The sequence below is a fragment of the Nyctereutes procyonoides genome, unplaced genomic scaffold (genome assembly GCF_905146905.1).
Source record: "Nyctereutes procyonoides isolate TBG_1078 unplaced genomic scaffold, NYPRO_anot_genome, whole genome shotgun sequence".
In the NCBI taxonomy this organism is placed as follows: Eukaryota; Metazoa; Chordata; class Mammalia; order Carnivora; family Canidae; genus Nyctereutes; species Nyctereutes procyonoides.
Genome location: NW_026575132.1, coordinates 10,400,928 through 10,412,522, shown reverse-complemented (window position 1 = coordinate 10,412,522; position 11,595 = coordinate 10,400,928). Strand labels below are relative to the sequence as shown.

General features: G+C 39.5%; 1 protein-coding gene across 8 annotated transcripts in view; it reads right to left on the bottom strand.

Annotated features, from left to right (window-relative positions):
- Positions 1-529: 529 nt before the first annotated feature.
- CASP8 (caspase 8) overlaps positions 530-11,595 on the bottom strand; it is a 43,002-nt gene continuing 31,936 nt past the window's right edge. For all 8 annotated transcript variants that reach the window (XM_055345639.1, XM_055345638.1, XM_055345642.1 and 5 more), the window contains 7 exons: positions 10,079-10,184; positions 9,055-9,193; positions 8,906-8,950; positions 8,440-8,525; positions 6,731-6,872; positions 3,690-4,191; positions 530-2,565 (listed from right to left, as the gene is read on the bottom strand). In XM_055345639.1, coding sequence (XP_055201614.1) covers positions 2,430-2,565; positions 3,690-4,191; positions 6,731-6,872; positions 8,440-8,525; positions 8,906-8,950; positions 9,055-9,193; positions 10,079-10,184 — 1,156 coding nt within the window. In that variant the 3' untranslated portion in view covers positions 530-2,429. The remainder of the gene's footprint in view (positions 2,566-3,689; positions 4,192-6,730; positions 6,873-8,439; positions 8,526-8,905; positions 8,951-9,054; positions 9,194-10,078; positions 10,185-11,595) is intronic.

Here is an 11,595-nt window from a genome sequence, read left to right as displayed (position 1 = left end):
TAATTCTTGCCACCTTCTCTAAATAATCACCAGAATTCAAATGCCCACAGGGCAAGCAATGCAAATTAGTGAAGTGGACTGGACATGAGGAAAAACAATCGCACAAACACGCACAGTGATAAATGGCCGTTGGCAGCAGCCTTAATATAGGGGATTGAGCAGGGTGGTATGGGGGACTGGGTGAACCCATTCCATTGTTGCACACAAGAGCATAGGATCAGATATTCTGATTGGATGTTCTGATTTTTCAAAAGAAAGTATTGCGGTTTTTAAGTGACATGTCCCAATTTTTAAATACGGGCAACAGTTTTTTTAAAAAATACAACTGTGTGAGCCAACATTGGGAGGCTAAAATGAAACCTATCTGTGATCCAAATGTTTTCCACCTGTGAGATGCCAATGGCAAAAAACAAAGCCAAAACAAACAAACAAAACAATCTCCAACCACCAGTAAGTTAAAATTCTATTTTATTGTTAAAAATATTATTGAAAAAATTAATAAAAATTTCTTTTAAAAAAGGCAACTTTGTATAAAATTAAGGCATAAAGAAAGAGCTAATGCAAATACATTAATGTAACATAATACCATCAGCAAAAAAGCAAGTCAGTATCAAGTGATACAGAAGCATGATATATATTCTAACATGTATATATGTTAGAAACAGCCTAACAAAACATAACAAATTTATATTTTAAAAAACCTTTAAATTAGTGTAGAGGGTGGCTTGGAAAGAGAGGGACTGGAAGTACAAAAACATAAAGTTAATGTGCTCTTAACATCAGTCCTTTCAAAAGTGGATTTTTCTTTAAGATTTTATTTATTTATTCATGAGACACACAGAGAGAGGCAGAGACATAGGCAAAGGGAGAAGCAGGCTCCCTGTGGGGAGCCCTATGTGGGACTCAATCCCAGGACCCCAGGATCATGACCTGAGCCCAGAGGCAGATGCTAAACCGAACCACCCTCGTCCCCCTCAAAAGTGGATTTAATGGTACTTATAAATAATAAGAACAAGGAAAATAATTCCTAGATTTTGTGAAATCTAAATCTAAACAGAGTTATGGTGCCTTTTGCCACTGAAGCAGGGTTTCCTCATAGCTCAGGAGAGGAGGCTCATGTGTTTCTGGGATGGCAGGTCACACAAGTCAGAAGACATCAGGTTGGATGTGGGAGCATTACACATGAGGGTTTTTTTAGCTAGGTCAGATAACAAAAATCTCCTTTAGTGTCCTTTGAGAGGGGGTCACTGGCATCCCCCAGCATACAGTCAAAGCATAAAAATTCAACTGAGTAAATTTAAAGACCAAATAGGATCAAATTGCATTACGTCACTTTCCTAAGGGGAATGGAAAGAATTTGTCCAGTGGATTATTTCACCAGTGCTGACCAGGTAAGTAATTCCATGCTGACTGCTTAAAGATTACTTCCTGGGGAACTGAAACTTCATTTCAGTTAGGATTTAAGTCTTGGTTTGCTGACATGGGGTTTATTTACACAAGTGACTCCATTTGGGGCCTGCTGTCTCTCTCTGTTTTATTTTAAAATTTTATTTCTTTATTCATAAGAGACACACAGAGAGAAGCAGAGACATAGGCAAAGAGAGAAGCAGGCTTCCTTCAGGGATCCCGATGTGGGACTTGATCCCAGGACCCCAAAATCACAACCTGAGCCAAAGGCAGACGCTCAATCACTGAGCCACCGAGGTGCCCTTGCTGTCTCCTTTTAAACAATACCTTTTAGGAGTGCCTGGCTGGCTCATTTGGTAGAGTGTGTGACTCTTGACCTTGGGGTTGTGAGTTCTAGCCCCATGTCATGGGATTGGGGGTTGGGGGGATGAGAGGGATAGAGTTTACTTTAAAAAAAAAAAAAAAGTCCCAAAAATACCCTTTAACAATTGTACCTCACATTCTACTCCATAGAATTACATCCAATTAGTGCAAGTGTAAATCTGACAAATTCTCATAGGAACCCGGAATGAAGAATCAGCCCTTTCACAGAAAGGGGGAAGATTATGGTTTTCTTGACTTTGTCTCCCAGTACTTGAACAGCATTCACTTATTCTGAGGCCTCAATTGGGAAATTGCTTTCTCCATTCTCCCTCTTCTTATGCCTTATAAAATCTCTGCACTGCCATTAATTCTGTGTTCCAGGTTAAAGCTTTGGAATGACACCTTTAACCCTTTTTTACCTACTCTGAGTTGTTTAAAAAACGTCTTCATTGAATCAAAATTAAAATCATACCTATGGTTATAAATCTCTAGCTATTACTGCAAAGCCAGAGATTTAGGCTTAAATTTGCCTAGGAATTAGGTTGTCCAGATTCTCATCCTCTCTCCTTCCTGCCATCCAAAAAAAAAAAAGAGAAAAAAAAAGCAGCATTTTACAAACAAATAAATTATGCATAGTGTTATGCAACTGAACAATAACATCAATTAGGAGGGAAGAAGAGTTTTTTTCTCAGTGTGAACGTTGGTTGTGGCATTTGTTTTCCCATGTTTTTCCTGTCATCTTTATTGCTCACTTCAAAGTTCACCTCGGTAAGGATGGTGAGAATATCTTCACCCCTGAAAAAACAACAATACCGTGACCATCTGTTGGGGAACAATACTGGCAAACCCTTTCATTCACTGTACTTAGTTACTGTTCCTTCCCTCAAAACATCAGGCATTTGAAATCATAAGTTGCTAAACTAAGACGTGTCAAAGCTTTTCAGCAAAGGAGTAGCTTTAGAGCTTAAAAACTTATCTTTGGTTTACTCAACATCTCTATCGAACATCAGAAACCTCAGGGTCAGGATCACATTTGGGTTCTTTCCCCCCGGCTTGTTTGTACCTTACTCTTCCTCCTACTATGTCATTTGCCCCCATAATCGCCTCAATGTCCCTAAATATCCTCTGTGATCATCTATGATCTCTTTGAGCAAGGAAAAATCCAATGTCTCCTGCAGCTACTCCCCCCTTTCTCCCCAGCCTATCTTTATCAGGTGAGCTGGGCAACCTGTTCATCCACCTCTGTAGGATTGGTGGTTTAACTTACAAGAGAAAGACATGATGTTGATGTTATGACTCATTCCTTTATCTGCCATGGGAAATTCTTACTCTTCATACGCTTAAAGCATGATGAGATATAGAGCTAGAAGACTTCTCGCTATTCATCTGTCAGGTGTGCGCTTGGGTGAACTGTGACTACAAAATCATCCTTTAGCTAAAGGAAACATACAGTATAATAAATGAAGGATGTTTTCCCACATTTTGTGGTTTCACATCAGACCAAATTAGTGGGAATATAAAGAATTACTATTCTTTGGTACTTTTCTCTCACAACACACCAAGAGGGTCAGTTAGCTATTATAGAACTTTAACAGAGTTGGAGGATGTTAAACATTGAAATGGATTATTACCTTCTTGGGAGACTTCCAAAACTAGTTGTGTTGGCTCAGTTATGTTTCTGCCTAAGAACAGAGCTGCACTGATTTTACATCATTCCCTGTTTTGTGACACTCTGACTGTCCTTTCAGGCACTAAATAAAAGAAACTCTGCAGTAAGTATCTCAGTTTTTTTCCATCTATGAACTAAAGATGTGAGCACTTACCCCCTCTCCCACTTTGCAACTGACCTGGGAAGCACAACTATGTAATCCATAACTAGAAATTTTAAATGAGTAAAGGGCAGAGTAGCCAAAAATTACCTAGGACATCTTTCTCTTAGGCTCTGGCAAAGTGATTGTATATACCATGTCCCCTCCATGGGGTTTCGGTAGGAAACACAGTTGTTCACAGTGGCCATCCCCAGCAGAAAGTCAGCATCCTCTGGGATATATCTCTTCTGATATGATGAGTCCATTTCTAAATAGGTTTCCTTCTGTTCAGAGTCAGTCTCAACAGCTATTCCTTTCTGGTATTTATCACCTTGACAAGCCTGAATAAAAAAGATTTTGGGCTTGCCTGCAAGGGAAGGGCACTTTGAACCAGTGAAGTAAGAGGTCAGCTCATAGATAGGGGCTTCCTGCCCATCAGAGCCATAGATGATGCCCTTGTCTCCATGGGAGAGGATGCAGCAGATGAAGCAATCCTTGCTACTGTGGTCCATGCTTTGGTAGGATTGCAGAACTTCACAGATTTTCTTTGCTGTAGCATCTTTGAAATGCACTATCTCAAAATGAAGCTCACTAAAGGTCTTACTCAATGCATCTGAAAAATGAAATAAGAAAAGTCTTATCACACCAAAGTAAATCCCAAACCATAGTCCGGGGCTAGAGAGAGCAATTTTCAGATTAAGAATTTGAACCAGAACTGAAGAATAAGACCCTTTATATTCCTGGCTGAATTCCATAGTTTTCTGATACTTACTGTCCCCAGTTGAAAACATTTCCAGTCCTGAGGCAAATAATAAAGGGGAGAGAGTGCTATTGTTGGCTTTCTGTCTTTTTTTGACTAGTCTATATAAGATGGGTAAGCTATTGTTTAGGCTTACTACCAAACCAATCTAAATAATGATTGTATTACTTACATAATCAGAACAAAAAACAAAAAAAATAATAGAAGATTCATACTTATTTTATCTTGAACTCTCTCAAAATTGTTTATCAAAATACAAGATATGCGGGGCACCTGGGTGGCTCACTTGGTTGAGAATCTGACTTGATTTCAGCTCAGGTCATGATCTCAGGGTCCTGAGATCAGGCTCCCTGCTTAGCATGGAGTCTGCTTGTCTTTCTCCCTCTGCTCTTCCCCTCACTCGTGCTCTCTCCCTCTCTCAAATAAATAAATCTTTAAATAAAAAAATACAAGATATGAATGTTTGAAAAATCAGGTATTTATTTATACATTTTAGACTTTTTTTCATAGAGGATTTAATTTTTTAAAAGATTTTATTTAATCATGAGACACACACACACAGAGGCAGAGACATAGGCAGAGGGAGAAGTCCCATATTATGGGACTTCATCTCAGGATTTCAGGATCATGACTTCAGCCAAAGATAGACGCTCAACCACTGAGCCACCCATGTGTTTCAGATTTAATTTTATTTAAATTCAATTTGCCAAAATATAATATAACGCCCAGTGCTCATCTCATCATGTGAAATTTTAGACTTGTACTGAGTTTCTATTATGGAGGATGAGCATTTGATGCTCTTATATTGTTCACAAATTTTAGTTGAATCAATAGTACTATGTAAACACAATATTCTTTAATTATGTTTCCTTCCTTATTAAACTTTTTATCTTTCCTGGAATTAGTAATTGCTGTATTTTTTCATTGGTTTGTTTTCTATATGCATAAGCTTATTTTTGCCCAAGTTCTCTAAGTTCTAGTCAAAGTCTTTCAACATTTTCAAGGTGCCTGACTCATTTCTTTACCTAAAAATTGTATATACACAGTGAAGTGATTACCACAGTCAAGCTAATAACATCTCCTCACATACTTAATTGCCTTTTGTGTGTGTGTGTGTATGTGTGTATGTTGATGAGAACACTTAGCATATTTCTAGTATTCAATACAGTATTATTAACTATAATAATGTTGCACATTAGATGTCTAGATTTTTCTGCAACTCTGTACCTACCCTTTGACCAAAAGGCCAGAAATGCAATCAAATATTATTTTAATAAGAATGTTTTTGATAGTGAGAAGCTTGGGTGGCTCAGTCGGTTAAGTGTCCAACTCTTGATTTCAGTTCAGGTCATGATCCCAGAGTCATGACATGGAGCCCTGCATTGGTTTCCACACTGGATGTGGAGTCTGCTCAAGATTCTCTCTGTCCCTCTCCCTTTGACACCTCACACACACACACACACACACAGCTTGCATGCCTCTCTCTCTTTCTCTCTGTCTCTCTCAAAAAAATTGTTTTAATAGTAAATGAATGGAAATCAAAGGTCTGAAATCTTTTCTTCAATACCAAGGTGTATAATAAGGACTGACATAGTAAATGGACTTAAGCTCTGTGGCTTTGGAAATCTTAGAATAAATTTGCTTGAATAAACTGTTAACAGAGACCATTAGCGGAGTCTTGGTGATTAAAATCAACCTACACTAATTTTCTAAATTTTATTCAGTTAAAAAATAAATCATTTCTTAATGTTATGACCCATAAACACCATTTTCAAAAATCCATTTGTTGGGTTGGATTATTTCTATTTATTACTTTTAGTAGTAGCCATTTCCATGTTCACCTGTTGCAAATTCTTTTCTCATTTAATTTATGTTCTCATAAGTTTTCATTTAACTTGTAAGTTCTTAAAAGTTCTCTTATAAGTTGTTCCTCCTAAATAGGCTGAGCAAAAGAATTATCTGGCTAGTTTAATATTTGGAAATGCTATTTCTATTAAAGATTCGCAATTTCATCTATCCAACTTTGTAAATGCAACTTCTATATGTGGTCTTGGTCCCAAGGCAATGTTTTCTCCTAATACTTAATACATTCTACAGAAGCACTATTCATTAAGTTGAATTAAAAGCAAAGCTTATTGTTGCTGCTTTTTATTATAAGCCTTTTAATAAGACTTGATATTTTGTCTTATATACATTACTTTGGTTTAAAAAGTAGTTAATAAAACAAAAGCAGAAAATATATAAAAATGTTCTTCATTTCCACAAGGAAATATGATTACATTCATTTTTTTCCTGAAACATGAGGCCCTGTTGGTACAATTTTTGTTCTCACCTTTTGATTAAAAAAATATATATTAGAAATATTTCACTTCTTTTCAGGGTTCTACTGTACCTGCATCCAAGTCTGTTCCATTCCTATCCTTAATGCTCTGAAGTTTGGGCACTTCCCTCCGTGCTACACTAAAATCATAATTGTTGAAGATCAAACAATATCCTCGAGGTTTGCTTTTCATTCGGTAAACTTTGTCCGATGTCTGGAAAACAAAAATCCAACCCAAGAGCTGACTCTGTGAGTCAAACACTTGGGATGTGAACAAATAACTCCCTAGTAAGAAGTGAGGCTGTCCTCTTAGCCAAACAGGGACACAAGTGCACTTTCCATGGCCCTACCCCAACTTGACATTATTTCTCTGGTGAATTAGTTTCCACCTGTTCCTTTGACACGGAATCCCCACATTTCTGCCCCACAGTTGTGTGTAAAATCAGTGTCCCAGTACTTGGGCCTCTTGAGCACTTTGCACATATATTAACACTGTTGTCATCATAACATATTTTCACCATTTGTTCTTGTTTCTGCTCAAGACAACTAACAGCTGTGCCAGGAACTAGAATGTATTAATTTGTGAGCATTCAATCAGGAAAATGCTGAATGGATGAATGTCTTAATGCTGTCTCTGGGCTGCCTATTGTCACCTCACGCTTCCACTGGCCATCTAGTCAACTCATCTATGTTTCTAGGCTAACAGCCCAGGACCTGCCCTTCACACATGACATCGTACGGTCTGAGGATTTTGAAAGTCAGTGACTTAATTTGGCTCTCAGGACCACAGGGACTGAAAGAGAGAGATGTACTAGCCAGGCAGGTCTTGCCTAACTGCAGGTTACAGTATCCTGTGTCCTGACTTTCCCAGGGTTGTTTCAATGCTGAGATACTCAGCATTTACTGGGAAACCCATGCAACTCCTCAAGGTAGAGAAAAGGGCTCCACACTAAAGGCTCAAATTCCTGGTTCTACTACTTAATAATCTTAAGACTTTGTGCAATTACCTAATCTTTCTGGCACTCAGGACGGTTAGCTGTTCAGTGGGGACATGAACACTCAGTAGAGTGCTTTACTATTTGCAAAGTGCGACGTGACTTTGGTCAATCCTCGATTTTCAGGCCTAGGTAGGTCTGGTGATTTGCTCAGGAGCCCACTCATAACTGGTCTCTCTCAGTTTAATTTCAAGTCTCCCCCTGGACTGGTAGCATTCAGGTTTTCCTCTGCTTCCTGCCACAGAGAGGAAGTAAAAGGGCTAATGAATCAAAATGTGGTTGGTGAATCTTTGACGGTTAATAAACCCAAATGATTATGTCTAGAAAGTTGATTCCCCGGCTCATTGAGATGAGAACATAGAGACGGCTAGATCATGAGTATTTGTTGCTTACCCCTAAATCAGCACAGAGAAACAGTTTTGAAATGTCACCCTAAAAGAAAAGGCTTTGCTTTTCCCAGTCCCACTACCCTTTTCTCCCAAAGCCTTCTCCCACTTCAGCAGGCCAGATGCTGAAAGGGTTGCCAGGAGGCTTCTCAATTCCTCAGTCCTCCAACTATTCCAATGCCTTTTTCTTTGGATTTAAAATAAAATTTTAATGCTTGTTACTTTTAAAACTTAAGAAAATCACATTTTAAATTTGTCTGTTTCTGAAAATTTTCTATAGTTCTCAAAATTTCCGGAAGCATCTGCCTCTTACTAGTTTATCTGGAAACTTGAAAGCTAAGGAATACAAGAACTAGAATCTGCAATCCAAAGAGAAAAAGGAGTCTGAATTTCTACACACCTCTGATTGATAGTCCTGTTCTCCTAGAGAGTCCGACATTGGCAATATCTTCACGGATCCCTCCCTTATAGGCAACTGAGACATATCTGGAATGAGACATAGAAGGGAGGGTATTTTGGTAAAGAAACACATAGCACTAAGGATACCATAAGGTCCCCTTTAAAATGAAAATTCATGGACTACCTTGAACATAATATCCTTGCAGTCCACAGAATAAAAATTGTTTTACTAACTCTTCACCTATTTTAAACTTGTCAGCCTGGGGCTGAAGGCCTACATCTTTTGACAATAGTTGTATATCTTTCAACATGTAGAGAGTGACAAGTAGGCACCAAGCCGCCTACTTGGTAGTAGGTATCACATCCATTAAGATGTGGACGTGATAGAAGGTTGTGGGGAGAGGAAGCAATGGGGGTATCTGATAATAAATTAACTGAATAAGTCTTAAAAACGTATTTCATATTACCATTTGAAATTTCATCTAGACTTCTTTGAAGGTTCATTGTTTGCTCTGAATTAAAAAAGAAACATTTGATTAGAAATAATTGTGACATAGAGGGATCTGTCAATTTAAGAATACATTTTGCTAATTCACAGTAGTCAAGTTATTTCTACCTCTGTTTAATTCTTCGTAATCTGTGATTTTCTTCAGCAGGCTTTTGTTGATTTGGTCACAGATTCTTTTCAGGGTGTCCAAATTTCTTTCCCCTAGAATGACCCTCTTCTCCATCTCAATGAAAATATCAAGCAAGTTCTAGAAGGAAGAGAAGTTGGAAGACTGGATTGAGACATACTGGTTTTTAGATTAGATTTTCTTTCTTTCTTTCTTTCTTTCTTTCTTTCTTTCTTTCTTCTTTCTTTCTTTCTTTCTTTCTTTCTTTCTTTCTTTCTTTCTTTCTTTCTTTCATTCCACTTTCTCCAAACAGAGGGCCCACTCTAGTTTCCCAAACTAACCCTCCTGACAGGATATCCCAGTCTTATAAAGCCAGTAGAGCACTAGAGAAGCAATTCTGTGTTGTATGGCCCAAGAAGACAGAAATGAGAAGGTAGAGGAAAAGTGACATCAGGTGTCACCAGGCCCCAAGCCCTGTGCTGAAATCAGCCATGGACACCATTAGGTGAAGTTGTGAAACAGCTTGAGGTGCATGGCTGAAACAAGGTAGCCTGGTCCCCATAGTGACAGCCCTGGGAGCTGCATCTCTCCTGACACTGCCTCTGGTCCCTGATCCACCTCCAGTCCCACGTTCACACACACACACACACGCACGCACACGCATGCACACGCACATGCACACATACAGAGTTCCAGGTCCCAGGTGGTTTCAGAGACTGCAGAAGTGGGAAGATGTCTCCAGCTCACCACAGTCCTTCCCCACATTGGGCTATGCTTCCACCACCAGTCTTCTTTCCGAGCTACTGACTCTGCCCTGCTCCTGATAATTAATGTGAGCAGTACTTCACAGTATATAAAGGAATTGTATCTGCAACACTGCTGCCCAACAACATTCTCCTTTCCCCTAGTTAAAAAGTGAGAGTCCAGGTTGCTTTTACTGGACCAGCCCTCTCTCCAGTCGCAGTAGTCCCCACTGACTGGCTCAACCTCAGGACCAGATCTTGGTGAAACATCACCAGGGCTTACCAAATCATCATCCAATTTACATCTGGAGATCTCCCGGCTCAAGAGAAACTTAAAGGATTTCAATTCCAATTTGCTTACATCTTCTGAAATCTGAAAAAGCATGACCCTGTGGTGGGAAATGGAGACACTTTAGAAATGGCTTCTCAGATAATTTCCCATTTGACAAAAGGAGTTGCAGTGGAAACTTGATTCTGGTCACCACTCCTTAAAGACAGCTAATGACATACTTTATGAGTTGAATCTTTGGAAAGAGGCTGCTGCAGGGACATAACAGACTACTGACTCATGCCCCAGTGCTCCACCCTTAACAGAATTTGCAGTTCCACTGACTATGCCACACAGTTAATTTCAGTGAGATGAATTTTGTTTTTCCTTGGTCCTCCACTATAAAGTCACTTATTGCGGTAGAAAAAAAATGAAAGTTTTATTTTGGAAATTATGCTTTTCAACATGCAAACTGGATCATCACTTCCTTGATTAAAACTTGTTAGCGCTCTCCTAGCTGTCAACTTCCACAGGAAGGCTCAATGCTCGGTTCTAGAATACAGACCTCTGTGCAGCGAGTCCAGCCTACCCCCTCAGCTTCTCTAGCGACTCCTCACCACCAGTCCCCCTCCACTCCCCAAACACACCCAGCTGTCCTCTCCCCACCTTTATCTATGCTTTCACATCCCCATTCCCTTGTCCATCCGCAGACACAGAGTCACCCACTAAGCTTGAGTCCCGCCCGAGTATGCTTGAGAATGCATTCACCCCACGGTGACTTGTATCCCCAGAAAGTTTACATACATGTTGTAATTGTCTGCTTTGGAAGCCCTCTGAGCCCCTTGAGAGGAGGGTTCGTGCCCTTTTTGTTTCCATAAGCCCAGGGGGTCACGAGGTGAAGTGTGTAAGTGCAGAGGGCCTAGACTACTGATTTCGGAACTCTGGTTCCATCATCTCAGAGCCGTGTGACTTTGGACGTGTTATGTGCTCTTTTCCCTCATCTGTAATCTTGTAGATAATACTATATACCATTGGGACATATTAAGAATAATACGAACAAGTTTATCTGACGTGTTGAAGCCAACTGGCAACATGCTAAGTGTTCAATACACAACAGGCATTATTATTTTTTCATCTATGATAAGTTCTTGAGATACATTTGTTGAAGGAGCAAAGGAAAGTTCAATAAGTTAGCAAACCTTCCACTATTATGTAAAGGAAAATAACAACACAAAAACATTTGTGAATGTCCTGGCCCATAGTCTCAGAGACCCAAGATTTGGCATGTTCCTTATCATATGTTTCTCTACTTAGAGCTTCTTGAGAATTTTGATTTTAAGCGGCAAAAGAGATGTCCTGGGTGTATGAGTTTCCTAAGGCTGCTGTAACAATGTCCCACAAACTGGGCAGCTTAACATGGTAGAGACATTTATATTCACAAATAGGCCACGCTAGGGTAGCCTGGGTGGCTCAGCAGTTTGGCACTGCCTTCAGCCCAGGACCTGATCCTGGAGACCCAGGATGGAGTCCCA